This window comes from Festucalex cinctus, chromosome 21 (assembly GCF_051991245.1).
Source record: "Festucalex cinctus isolate MCC-2025b chromosome 21, RoL_Fcin_1.0, whole genome shotgun sequence".
NCBI classification, from domain to species: domain Eukaryota; kingdom Metazoa; phylum Chordata; class Actinopteri; order Syngnathiformes; family Syngnathidae; genus Festucalex; species Festucalex cinctus.
The window spans coordinates 7,329,254-7,343,166 of NC_135431.1; the positions used below are offsets into that span (position 1 = coordinate 7,329,254).

Sequence of the window (13,913 nt, forward strand, 5' to 3'; positions counted from 1 at the left end):
AAAGGCCCTGCTGAAGTGATGTGTTTGTTTGTCAGGCTCTGCATTCCACAGATGTTTGGCTCTCACATCAGTTTGATTACAAATGTCTCATTTTGCTTTAATTACACTGACTTATTCCCTTTACTTTGTGCGAAATCAGTGTGCCACTCTTGTATTCTGTCTGAGTATATCCAAAATCTGTGTAACTGATGTTTGCTCTTTGATTACTTTGTTTTTTTCCCAACAAGTGTTACAGGAAAGGAACTATTCAGAACAACCCGTCAGAATTTCAAAGTATGACTTAAGGTTAATCGGACAGTTGGCAGACGCTTCTTGATTTCATCCACTTGGTTATCCACTTCCATAGCTGCAGGTGAGTATTTTCAACATAAAGTTGTTGTTGTTGTTGTTTAAAAACGGGCAAGGATAAGTGTTTAATTGAAATTTACATAGCTTTGTATGTTCATTTGAGAAGATGTGTTGTTCTGTGCAAGTTGACTGTAACATTATCTAGGTGACTGGAACATGTACTTTAATGCCATTCGCCACAGAAGGGTCACATATGTGTATTTTGAACTCATCAGTGTGGTACATTTATGCGAGATCAAACCTTTGGAGCACGTTTCATTACATAGACTCAAAATGTAACATATAACAACCTTATAGACGTTGCTGAAAACAGTCAATGCTGTTCTAAATTTCCAAAAAGTCATAGGTGGATGATCAGATTCTCTTAGGTTTTTTTTGCCATTATTGAACTTCCAGTGACCAGAATGAGAGTGTTAGAGCAGCAATGTCAAACATACAGCATGGGGGGCCATCATGGGGGTCCAATCTGGCCTATTTTTCCCCCCATATAATTAACTGTTGTTGCTAGTTTTGTCCACTGGAGGGGGCACTTACACCCACTGAAATGATATTCTGAAATTTGGCTGTTAGTCAGGATTGGCTGCAAGAATTTTGCACTTTTTTTTTTGTTTTTTTGTTAACACATTCACTGCCATAGACGGCTTTATACGTCAAAGATTCATTTTTTCCTGGACTGGCAATATAATAATCAAATAATGTGAATCTTTCCAAAATGTGCTTGTATTTATATGCACACACACACACACACACACACACACACACACACACACACACAAAAAAAAGATTTTTTTGACCTGTCATTATTTATGGACAAACTGGTTCGGCCCACTTGAGATCACATTTGGGTGACATTTGGGCTCCTGAAATTTGGGCATTTAAAAAATGTGAGTGGTTTACTCACATTTGTGAGATTCACTTCATAATGTACCAAGAGTAAAATGTTCTGTTTACATATTTTTACTCAAGTATAGCTTATAGGTACTTCATATATGACTACGTATGTAATTCAATGACATTTTCCGTTTCCCATTCTGCCATGACTGCATTCTTTCAAAATCACCCGGAAGGCCAAGTAAGCTGTCAAAGCTGATGCCTAAATATCTTGTGAATTCATGTTTGAAATTGTTTTTCCCCTGCTAAGATGATGCCACTTTATTCCCTCTGTGCTACATTGCAACAATTTAAGCTAAATTGTTCTTATCCTGCTGTTCTATTCTACTTTGTGAAAAGATTTTTTTTTTTCTCCTGAAAGGTTTAAAAATTGGGCACAGCTGCTTTTCTATAGTCCAAGGCTGTCCTCTGCATCCACCACACTTAGATTCAGCAACTGCCAGAGCATTCTTCCACCGTGTTTCAAGGTTTGACCACCAGTGACTTGATGACAAGCACTAATCATCTTATGGTACTACTAACTCAAACCAGATTCCTTCTCTATGAAAGTTCTGAAAATGACTGAAACGCAATAGAGTGATGCAACCCTTGACAGTTATGCTTAAAATCGGTGACAAACAGAGATGGGAAATCCAGGTCCAGAAAGTTAAAAACCCTGCCACAGTGTGGCTTTAGCTTTAGGTGCTTGTACTCAGCCGGCAGGTAACCGAGGTCTTTACAAAAAGCACCTGTGGCTGAAGCCAAACTCTGGTGGGGTTTTGACTTTCTGGACCTGGTTTTCCCATTTCTGGTGACAAAGGGCAGCCCTCATTGGAAACCAATCGGACTTACTGATAGCAATCCGGACCAAAACTCTGGCACCAGTTTTACAGGGATTGAGCAGCCTGTATCAAGTATTTATTTAAAAACATAAATCGGCTTCGAATATCGTTGTCGCCCTCCTTGACTATTCATATTTGGCATTAGTATTGGCCCTGAAAACCATATTGGTCTATCTCTAAAAAACATAAAGACAAACAAATTGCCTGATTTAACTCCTCCAATGACACCCACTCACCGTCACCGCAACCTTGTGCACTCAAATTTAATCTTATTACTGCAAGGTTTCCCGCTAGATTTACATCACTACATCTTTATTGCTGGCATGTTGGAAGGAAATCTGTCGGCCAGGAAACTTTTATGAGATGCACGGCAGCCGTTGTTAATGAGCATTACTGCCAGAGTAGAGTTATCGAGCTCCAAAATAGCATGTTATACATCCACGTCTTGACAGCGGCATGACAGGGTGAGAAATAGGACATGTGGCATGAGAGCGCGAAGAAGGTTGTTTGCATCTTGTGCGAGACGTGTCGGTGTGCAAGAATATATGTAGCGGCAACGAGGTGACCCCCTGCAGGAGTGGCAGCAGTGGCTCGGAGCCAATTTTACCCGTCATCCTTCTTTAATGCTGGCCTTTGACATTGAAGCATTTTTGCTTTTAGATTATGAGATAAAGCAAACTGAATTTGATCATTTTTCCATTTTTCTTCATACAGTATAACAATTTCATGTTTTACTCATGGAAATTTCTATACAGTATTGCAAATTTGAATTCATCCATGACACAAGGTCACATGTCTCTATTTCTATAATCTGCATTTGAGACGCAGTTAGCAATAGCGTGGGCATTCCACACAAAAGCATGCAGCTGTTTTGCATTCTTTTCATGTGTGATGCCAAAAAGACTATATACACTACAATTTGGTGATCTATGCAAATTTTATGTGCAGCCTTTTAATCTTTAACAACATGCAGCTTTTGATTACTTTGCACTTTTCTAATTAATTAGCCGGAAAATGTAAAAGTGACCCCGGGGAAGTATTTGTGACCAACATATTGAGCTAACTTCAAAATAATTAGATGACTAGATAACCTTTAACTTGTGCAATCTGCCAATTAAAGCTCCTTCTGCAGACCACAAAAAGCAAAAGAAATGAGAACACATTTCGTGTTAGTGGAAAAAAAAATATGTATCTCAAATGGCAGCTTTGCCACAGTTAATGCGAAATTTCCATTTCTGGACACAGTCACTGCAACGTTCATTTTCAATATTCAAAGGCGACCCTCATTGCAGTCTCTGATGAGTTTGAATTGTCATGAATAATGTTCCAGCGGTTAAGAGGAGTTAAACCCTGACAAGTAAGATCAGCACTCACAAACTCATTGAGTGTAACACGCTTTGAACTAAAGAAAGGGGAGAGGACAAAAACCGCTGAGCATTTTCTCAGGCATTCAGATTATGTCAGAAGGTTTAACAAAAAGATGTAAAACAAATAGTCTTGTGTCTAAGCACAGAAGAGAATTTAAAAAACAAAAAAAAACAAAACCTGAGAACAGTACAGTGGTGACTTGAGATACAAGTGGCCTGACTTGTGAGTTTTCCAAGACACGTGCTGTCATTCGGCCATTTTTTTATTTTATTTTTTTTGCTTTGCCTTGCGAGAGCAAATTTCAAATATGAACTCTTTATAATGACAGTGACCTTCACAATAAGTAATTAATAATAATAATAATAATGGGCATTTGATTATTATTCAACTGATGCAAAGTGTGACCCAAAAAAAATACATTCTTGTCATTACTCTGTTTTTATAAATACTTTGTGTTTACAGATTGATGGGATTTCCATTCATTTCAATGGGGTAAGATGACTTCATGTGCAAGTTATTAAAGTGTTACGTTTAAAGTGTATCTAAGTTATTATATATTTGATCAAATGCTTCACACTCATATGAACTTTAAGTGAACTGTTTTACACCCATTTCTTTAAATGAACTGTACCAGACAGTATGGCTGTGTTTTAAATGAGTCACACCGTCTGGGGCAGAAGCAAAAACGAGAACTTTAATTGCTAATGGATAATCGCATGCTTACTTGCAACACACTTGCATCCAAGCAGATATGTTAATCTAAGAAAATGCAGCGTTGCACTATTGCACTTTCCCCACCCCTTAGTAGTGTAATGCCATTTTTTGTAACCAGATAGGGAACAATCCCAAATAAAAAGAGAGGAAGCAAGAGAATTGTGAGCGCATCTTTGCCAGTTTGCTCTCCTCGCTGCGAGTAAAAACCAAGTCTTGTCTTATCCTTGTTTCTGTGTCTTCAATATGTTTTTATGTATAAACCTAACGTAAAGTTACATGGTAATGGAACAAATTCAAGTTGTATCTCAAGGAACCATTGTATATATGTTGTATGCATGTGTTACATTCATATACCCCTTCTTTTACACATAAAATACAAAACAAAAATTGTGACATTTATATGTATTCTGTCTCCTTTATGGATAACTGCGCAGAAATCTGACACCAGTGCTTATTTGATATACCGCAGAACTGGTATGACACAAACATGATACATGCACTTTTTTTTTCTATCGTCATTTAGTTTACTTGGAACTTTTACTGTGGAAAATACTGGAATGTTTGTTGCCAACAGCAATATCCCACATATTTGTACAAATAAAAGCCTCTCTGTTAATAAATATCTTACCCCGAAAATACAACTGGTACACTCTGAAGTTGAGTAAATAAATGTCATTGGCCCAAGTATTTAAGATGTTTTTGTTGACTCAGCCCGTCAGACACCCTCCCTTTTCTGTTCTTGTGTTTTGCAGAGCAGTGAACAACTCTCCTATCGCCTCAGCGAAAGGTATGAGTGGAGCTATAACAATCTGGAAGCAATGGGCCAGTAAAAGGAATGATTCACATTGACTGCAGGGAGAAAAAGGGGGAGAATGCTGGAAGGGGGACATATACCAAAGAGTGGCTGCATTATTGAAATCCTGGAACATGATCTTAAAGGCATGAAGCAAGGATAATGGAAACATGTAATCGCCCATGTACACGTCATTTCTGCAATTTGGCGCTCTTGTAGTTGACACATGAATACTCTCATCCTTTTAGTCATTATAAAAACTGATTTCACAAATATTTTTGTTTTTAGTTAGCTAGGTAGTATTATTGAAACGTTGTTGATAGCTCCCCCAAGTTGACCTGATGGAAGTAATTCTCTCAGTAATTCAAGTAAAACCTGGTAAGCAGATTTTAATGTTAGAATCCAATAAAAAATACGATCACCTACAAAGCTTGTAATAAACTTGACTTACTCATTCTTTTGGCAGCTGTAATTCTCTTAAACCTCTCCGTGTACCTCTGGGACCATATTTTTTATAGGGCGGGCAAGTGATCAATAACTGCCAAATTCTAACAACTTCTATTTCCTTGCTCTTCCAAAGTGCTCTTTAGGGACAAGTGCTTTGTGTTTACAAATAGTGTCTGTGGACAGGCATTTAATACAAGCTACAAAACTGAAAACATTTATTGCTACCAACTGATTCAGAAGCCGTGAAACATTTCGATTTTTAAATGATGTTATTTTTGACAATTCAAGATCATTGCAGCTTTGTCAAATAACCACCTGACAAAAGCAATTATGACTGCTTTGCTTAATGGCCTCCTTAAATGCCGTTGTCAGTTGTTAATGGAAAACAACTTTGGGACAATTGACAAACGAGAACCCATTTTCGGATTCAACTAAATTCGGCCAAACTAGGGGAATAAATGAGGCTATAAATTCTGCACGAGTACAATTAACAACTACTCCAATGGAGAGCGTTTGGAAGCTTGCACAACATGCACTTGATTTATTTTCCCACAAAAACATGCGACAAAAACATCAAAAGTACACCTCGGGCAGAGCTCCAAGCTGACTTACACTTTTTATGCATGAATTCTATATAATGAGGCTGCATGCCTGATAGTATTTTTCCCCTCCAGATTGAATTGGTTGATTGTTTTTTAAACTGTCTTATGCGTATGGCTTTCCTTTCCACTTGTGTTGTTGAACAGTTTATTTACATCACAATGGAGATCCTGATCACTCACTTGTGCCCATGCAGACAATGAGAAGGGGTGCATTCAGCATTGGATGGAACTGTACTGACATCTTGTGGTGGTAAAATGTACACAACAGGGATTTTCATGTAAATTATGGTTGAACCTTTGGTGGCATTATGAATATTTTATTGATAAAATAATAATAATAATAATAATAAAGTGTTTTATGTATTTAAAAAAAAGTGTAATATAGCTTTCTATGACTGTCAACCAAATAAACATATTTATATTGCTACAGGCTATTGGGGTACATATTGTATGATGCAAATACTGTATCTTTACTGTTGTTTTTTTATTATTATTTTAAATTGTCTTATTTTGATTGCAAGGTTTTATTAGAAAATTTTGATGGAACAAATATGAATTAAATCGAAATATCAAAATGAGTGTTTGATCTATAATAAATTTAAGAATAAAAAAAAAAGACCTATATATCCCAATATTGCATTTTCCTTAAAATTTACACAAAATTAATTAAGCAATTTTCTATTATTCTAATTGCTAGTTCTTGATCATAAAATGATCTCAAGAAGAGAGTACCAATAGGGACCTATTGGTGTCGGTACTAAAAATCCAAATAATTTGTAGGGTTGTTTGGACATTTGTTATTATTATTATAATTATACGAAACACTTTAATTTATGTCAAACTTGAATTTCTTATTTGATTGATTTTCTTATATTTACTTATATTTATTTAGTATAATATTACAATGTGTGTGTTCTGTGTACACTAAACTCAGAAAAAATATATTTTGCCGAACTAAACGAAACACTTTTCTGAAGAGGCAGTTTGATGGACAAGTCTGGCAGCCAATCAACTAAGAGCACAAGATCATAGCGACATAGACTTCATTTCATTCGTTGTGTGACGTCATACTTCAATTGAGAGCCTTTTCAAAAAGTATTCATATTGACGCTGTTGTGTTGTATTATAGTATTGTAAGTCATCTTATTGTGTACCAGTACATACTGTATACTACGTGCTGATTGGACTCCAGGTGCAACCCCATTGTCAAGTACCCCATTCAGGCATAAGACAAGTGCAAGTGGATGTTACGTACTTTACGTCGTGTGCGGCACTTCCGGTCCAGTCGGCGGAGCGTAGGAGAGATGTCGCAAGCATCCTCACCCAAGAACACCGCCAAAATGGGCGATGTACCGTTGTTTTTAATGAACGTCAACGTGTCCGTGGGTCAGAGTGTGGACGTGGAACGGGTCTGTCAACATGTCCTTCCTTCCATATTTTCCGTGGTTGTCAATATTCTCGCGTTATTGCCGTGCTGCGCTCGCAATCACGTGACGCCGTTTTCTTTTTTTGTGTGTGTGTGCGTGTGCGCGTCATAAAGTGTTTACGTTGTCTTCTCAGAAACAGAGCCCAAAGTCGAACAAGGATTTTGAACACGTGGAGCTGCCCGACACAGAGCGAGAGAACAGCAGGGAGAAGACCCCTCGAAGGATCATCCATTTCTCCAGTGGGGAGACGATGGAGGAGTACAGTACAGATGAGGAAGAGGAGGAGGAGGATGAAGAAAAGGAGCCCGAGAGGAAAGACCTGCTGTCACCCTCGGTTGATGCGGTGAGGACAGTACAGTACTTTTTACGTAAAATAACATTATTATTATTAGTAGTAGTAGTAGTAGTAGTAGTAGTAGTAGTACCTTCGTATTTAAATTAATATTTCTAAAAATTCCATGTTTTTCCAATGCAAATAACTGAGACAAAGGTGGATCATTTCATAACATTTTCCACTTTAATATGAACTTTAACGAGAAAGTCTAGTTAAATATGTTCTTAAGCGTTTGTTCAATGCGCCCCCACTAGTCTAAACACGGTATTGTGATTAATATTGTGCCTGTGGAATGTGAATTAAGCAGCAAAATTCATCACAGTTGCTCAGATAACGACCAGTCACAGCTCAGCTTGCGAGCGTCACATGACCAAACTCAGAAACAGACATGGAGACATTTTGTATGAAAAATGTGAGAAATGTTGGCCTTTTTTTTTTTTTTCATGATATCCACTAAGCCATATTTTTCCCACTAAATGATGACGACGATGATCATCTTTTCAGTGACATTGATTTTGCTGGTAAAAATATTAATGGAATTTTTTTTGTAACTTCTTCTGGCTAATTGTGGGAATGCTGTAGCATTCCCACATATGTAATTGTGATTTTTATTCTCCACACTTTTTTGCCGCCTTACAACTCCCACATAATACTTCCAATTTACATTATTCAAATTTCAAATAGCTTCAAAAATTCACACCTCGTATATATCGTCTGATTCCACATTACTTACAGTAATTGCACAATTTAACATTTAATATCAACTTTTCCCCATTCATTTTCAATGGGACAGTCATTGAACTTTTTCTAAGTATCACTTTCCATGCCCACTTCCATACATATAGTTTATCATCATTACCAGGTGTCTGATATTGCTCGGTGGCACAGTCGGTAAAGCACATTGTCCAGTAAACAGGAGGTTATAATTTCATAATTTATCTCTCAATTTGTTTTTAGCATTCCCACACAATTTCTCCAATAATTGCACTTAGTCAATTTCCTTTTAAGAATGAGTTCCCTGTGATGTTTTGGAACCAATTTGCGGACCATAACGTTGTGAAGGAATTTTTATATTTACATTTATATAATGTATGTCATTTGCATTGCAGTCAAAGATGACTTGGGGTCCATATTTTTGGTTTCACATGTGGAGAGCTGCATCATCAACCATATCAGGTTTGTTTGATATGATCCTTGTTCGACTTTGTTGTTTAACCCATTTGCTCCCAAAAACGTATTGATATGTTCTATTTTAACTATTACCATGGTTCCAAAGACATATTTATACGTTTTTGTGGGTTTCATACAGAAGGCTTTGATGCAGCCTCTGAACTGAAGAGAATGCTTGAAGCAATGGTAATTACAAAAACGGCCAGCAGGTGGCAGCAGAGTATAAGAGATCACACAGGGCAATGTCACAAAAAGCTCTTTTCCGCACTTCCGTTTTAAACAGATTTGTGAATAATGATAAAACTTTGCTATATCCTAATGCTAATTGCTGCAAAACGGAAACAGATACAAATATATTTAATTTCCGTAATATTTAACATTTTGTCAAATTTTGTAATGCCATCTGTGTTTGTCTGTATTGTAAAAAGGCGCAGACACAATACTGCTGTTATCGTATGTATTCTGTGATAGGGAATAAGCAGCCGGTTTTATTTGAGAATCAGGATAGCTGACGAATACGGAAATGAAAATTGAGCGTAGAAATTAAATCACTGTTCTCTTCCAGCGTGCGATTACCTGGGGGAGAGGATGGCCTCCCTCTTTGGGATAACATCAGCCAAATACCAGTACGCCATTGATGAATACAACAAAATGAAGAAAGAGGTCAGTTGGGCGAGGGAATTCTTTTGGTCCAATCACTTTAATAGCTTTCATGTTCTCTCGCCTCCTCAGAAGGAGGAGGAGAAGGAGGAAAACCGACTGGCGGAAGAGGCCGAACGTTCCTTTGAACAGGCGCATTTTCCGGAAGGAGGCGATCCGGTCACCAGGATAGAAATTTCTGCTGATGTGACCCAGAAGATCCAAAATGAAAATCAGCCACCTTCAGACGCCGTGGTAGTCCCTGCTCTTGTCACACCAACATAACCATCATGCGCAGTTATTGACACTTTCATTACTAAACATGTAGGTCAAAGGAACACAAGTCTTTTTTTTTTTTTCTTTTTTTTTAAATAACTGAAGGTGAGCTGTTTTCTCCCATTTTTTTAATTGATATGTGTGTTTGTAAAGTTTTAGTGACTTAAAGGACTAACATTTTTCACTTTTCTCAACTTGTAATTGTTCTTGTGCCTTTTCTGGAGATGTCAGTCTTCAGCCGAACATGCTTTTACGATTAACAATGAAAACAGCAGAAGCCCTAGAATTGAACCATGTGGAACACCATACGTTCGTTATACATGTTAATTCATATTGCACATATTCTTCCAACCATTTTTTATTTATTTTTTTGCTCAACATAGTTAGTATGAAGGGATTACAATAATAGCAAAATCACACGACGTACCATCACAAGTCGACTACTGAGTGCCTGCTTCACAGATGGGCTGCTAAGCGATGTAGCGTGACCACCTGCAGACAATGATGGGGCGTTATCATCACAAATCGTTTGAGTCAGGTGTGTGTCTTGACCTCTGCTGAACCCCTGAGACTGACTGTTCCTTCCTTGTGCCTCTAATGGACCAGACTTTTTTTTTCTTTTTTTGAAAACAAAATAAATTTGTTTTTAGAACAAAAGATGACCACTACTATTGAGAATTCCAATTTTCATCATTTTCATGGTATTTACATCTAGATGTGTTAAACAACTCGGGACAGAACACCTTGTGTGGCAAAAATGGTGGGTTGACCACCGTTTTTCAAGTGAGCAAAAGTATTGGAACATGTGACAGATGGCTGATGGGTGTTTGTATAACGGTTATGAGGGTGTGACTTAAAACAAAAGAGCCTGTGTCATGCTCTTCCAAGTCCCATTGTAAACAGTCGCCATTCTGAGGTCACCAATTTGTATATGTCCACAGCGACCTCTCCAACAGTATGTTTGCCAGCCATTTGTTAGGCAGCATTATGGATTCAGATTGCATCATACCTTGATGTCCAATGTCAACTGGGATCGGCTCCAGCTGCCTGCAATCCTGAACAGGATAAGCTGTAAAGAAAGTGGATGGATGGATAATTCAGTAATTGCAATATCATCTGTGTGAAAGCAATTTTCTTTTGCCGCCGGGTCATTTTGGTGGTGCCATGAAGTGACAGCTCATCCGCACTGTAGTCTGAGTGTTAAATCGAGCCATAATGCAGCAAGGTCGCATTTGGCAGGCATCTCTAGAATGCCATCAGACGGTACCACCCACTGACAGTCTGGGCATACAAAGTCATGCAGCATTGATGATAAGTCATCATGCTACCATTGCTCAAACTTGTATTAGAGGACAGATTGGTAACCAAACCACAGCACTCAAGCTCAATTATGTGGCGAGTATCGCTAACTGCCATGTAAATATTAATTATTTTAAGTAAAATAATATACATCATTTTTTTGTTCAGTTAATGTCATGTACAGTACACTGTTACTTGCAGTTCTCAATATGTCCGCTAGAGGACACAATTGTCCAAAAGACAAAGTTGGTCTCGAAAGTAGTGAAATATGGATGGATGTGTAGCAAACAATAGACATTTTGCCATTAAAAGTTTGAAAATACTACTTTATATTTGTTTTCTTAGAAACAGTCGTTACCTTTTGAGTAAAAACTCGAATAATTCACGTACTCACAAAAGTATTGATTTTCAAAAGCAAAATTCCGTGAGGTATGTCTTATTGATCTAATTACAGTATATAAAAATGACCCATATATTATCGATATCCTCATAGTGAACACCTCCATTGTTACCTGCGTGCCTCATTACTAACAATGCCAGGAATGTCGGCTACAGTATTTGCATATCGCGTCCTCGAGTCTTCAGAGCATACCTCAAATTTTTGTGGCATTCCAGTAGCAAAGAGGGAGGGCTGTCATACAGTGCATGCTGACAACCCGACATCCAACTTAGCAGAATTTACATTGCTTATTATTAGCCGACCTGTATTACAGCACTCACTATTTGTACAACATAATTCCTTGCAGAATAGTTAGATACAGTGCTCATTTGCATACAATAAATCGTTAGTGTAGTTTTTCAATGCTACATATTTTATAAATGTTCTAACCTTTGGAACTTCCACAGGAATATCTAAATATTTACTGAGATGTCAGATAAAATACATCAGACCTCCCCTATCTAGCTCGCTAGCTAGCGAGCTAGATAGGTGTCTGTGCACATAGTAGCCGACTGTATCTTTTTTTTTTTTTTTTTTTTTTTTTTTTTTTTTGCTTACTTTCAAATTATATTAACACATCTATGCAGTTATTCCTTAAACATCTGGACGGTGCAACAACACCGTTTATGAATTTGTTTTTTTTGTTCTTCCTTTTTCATAACCGCGTAGATTAACAAAAATGTTTTGCTTCCCTTTTCTTGGTCAAGTCAACCTTTTTTGGGTGCCCCAAGTTGCTAGGCAGAATTCACGAGCCAACCACCATCTGTATATAAAAAAAAAAATAATAATCTTTTTATTCACTCGAGCGGCTGCGTTTCTGAAGCTTGAAACTGGCTCACAACACAAATCAAATATCCACCACACCTCCATTGTGGCATATGAGGCACATACTTTTATAAAAATAGCAAGAGGGGTTGGGTGGGGGGTGGTAGACAAAAGGAAAGTGAGCCATAAAGAAAGTCTCTAGAAGGGAATATACGGACAGCAGCAGCTCCTTTTGATGTGAGCCTCCACAGGGCCCAACATGTGGCAGACCTGCTGAGGGAAGGGGATTTCCAACACTGCCTGGTCTCCTGTATCACCCCCACTAAGTCTTTGCAGCTTTTGTGGGTGCTGCAGTTTAAAACAGTGGTGTCAAACATACAGACCGCGGGCCAGAACCGGCTCATCCGGGGTCCAATCCAGCCTGTGAGAGCCCAAACTGACGTTTTTCTATAAACTTGTCAATTTTGTCCACTGGGGAGCCGACTGACGAGCACTTAACTCATTCACTGCCATTGACGGAAAAATACGTCAAATGATGCATTTTTTTTTGCTGGTCTGGCAATGAATGTGTTAAATGTCATTCTGAAATTTGGTGGTTAAAAAATAAGCAATTTCAGATCACTCTGCAATAAACAAGAAGTGTGCAGTGTTTTGAAAAAAAAAAAAAAAATTTTTGTTTTTTTGTTTTTTTTTAACTGCATCCCTCAGGACTACCCTGTCACGCAAATTAAATTCAGGAATGTTCACGTTGTGCTTTATTTAGCTTCTACTATGATTAGAAATGGGCTACTACTAGTTCTACTTCTCATTTGAGAATAAAAATAGTTCACAAACGCCACTTTTGGAAGGTGAAGACAAAAAAAAAACCAACAACCTGCATTGTGTTGTGGAATTTCCCAAGCAGTTATTGCTTTCAGCTGCCAGTTTGCATGTTGCAGGTGGCTGGTGAAAATGTCGACAATGGGAACCTACATTTAAAAACGGATTATAATAAGTGTGTCTAGCTAGTTTTTGGGCATCCGACTGGAGCAAATATCAATTGTCTGTATCATTTATTCCCCTTAAAGGGATACTTTACTTATTTAGCCCATTAAAGCAATAAAAAGTTAATATTTTGTCTATAATTGATTTGATACTTTAATTATTTTTCACGTACAATTAGTACCTTTAAAAAAACACATTTTGCAGCTTGCTGTTGACTAAAAATGACATCACAAGGGCTCAAGTAACCAATCACAGCTCACCTGTTTTCTAGGTTTAGTCATGTGACATTCACAAGCTGAGCTGTGATTGGTTACCTGTGGCCTTGTGATGTCATTTGCAGTCGACAGCAAGTTGCAAAATGTGTTTTTAAAGGTACTAATTGTACGTGAAAAATAATTTTTTTTTTAAATCATTTATTATAGGCAAAATATTCATGTTTGACTGCCAAAAATGGCTAAATAAGTAAAGTATTCTCTCTTTAACACATTCATTGCCAGACCAGCAAAAAAATGCATCATTTGACCTCTTTTTCCGTCAATGGCAGTGAATGAGTTAAGGACGTGGGTGAGCTAGAAGCTATTCCAGCTGGCTTTTGG

At 37.7% G+C, this 13,913-nt stretch overlaps 1 protein-coding gene and 1 long non-coding RNA gene across 4 annotated transcripts in view; one reads left to right on the top strand and one right to left on the bottom strand.

The window, feature by feature from the left end:
- LOC144010113 (uncharacterized) overlaps positions 1–7,482 on the bottom strand; it is a 109,011-nt gene extending 101,529 nt beyond the window's left edge. Inside the window, exon 1 of the long non-coding RNA XR_013281144.1 lies at positions 7,240–7,482. This is a non-coding gene — a long non-coding RNA (uncharacterized LOC144010113). The remainder of the gene's footprint in view (positions 1–7,239) is intronic.
- The window catches only part of LOC144010106 (uncharacterized), a 113,930-nt gene extending 103,443 nt beyond the window's left edge, over positions 1–10,487 (top strand). The window contains exons 7-10 of one of the 3 annotated variants that reach the window (XM_077510230.1): positions 7,545–7,754; positions 8,855–8,921; positions 9,481–9,578; positions 9,623–10,487. In XM_077510230.1, the coding sequence (XP_077366356.1) occupies positions 7,545–7,754; positions 8,855–8,921; positions 9,481–9,578; positions 9,623–9,703 (456 nt within the window). In that variant the 3' untranslated portion in view covers positions 9,704–10,487. The remainder of the gene's footprint in view (positions 1–7,544; positions 7,755–8,854; positions 8,922–9,480; positions 9,579–9,622) is intronic. The other 2 variants (XM_077510229.1, XM_077510228.1) reach the window with 2 other exon arrangements.
- The last annotated feature ends 3,426 nt before the right edge of the window (positions 10,488–13,913 follow it).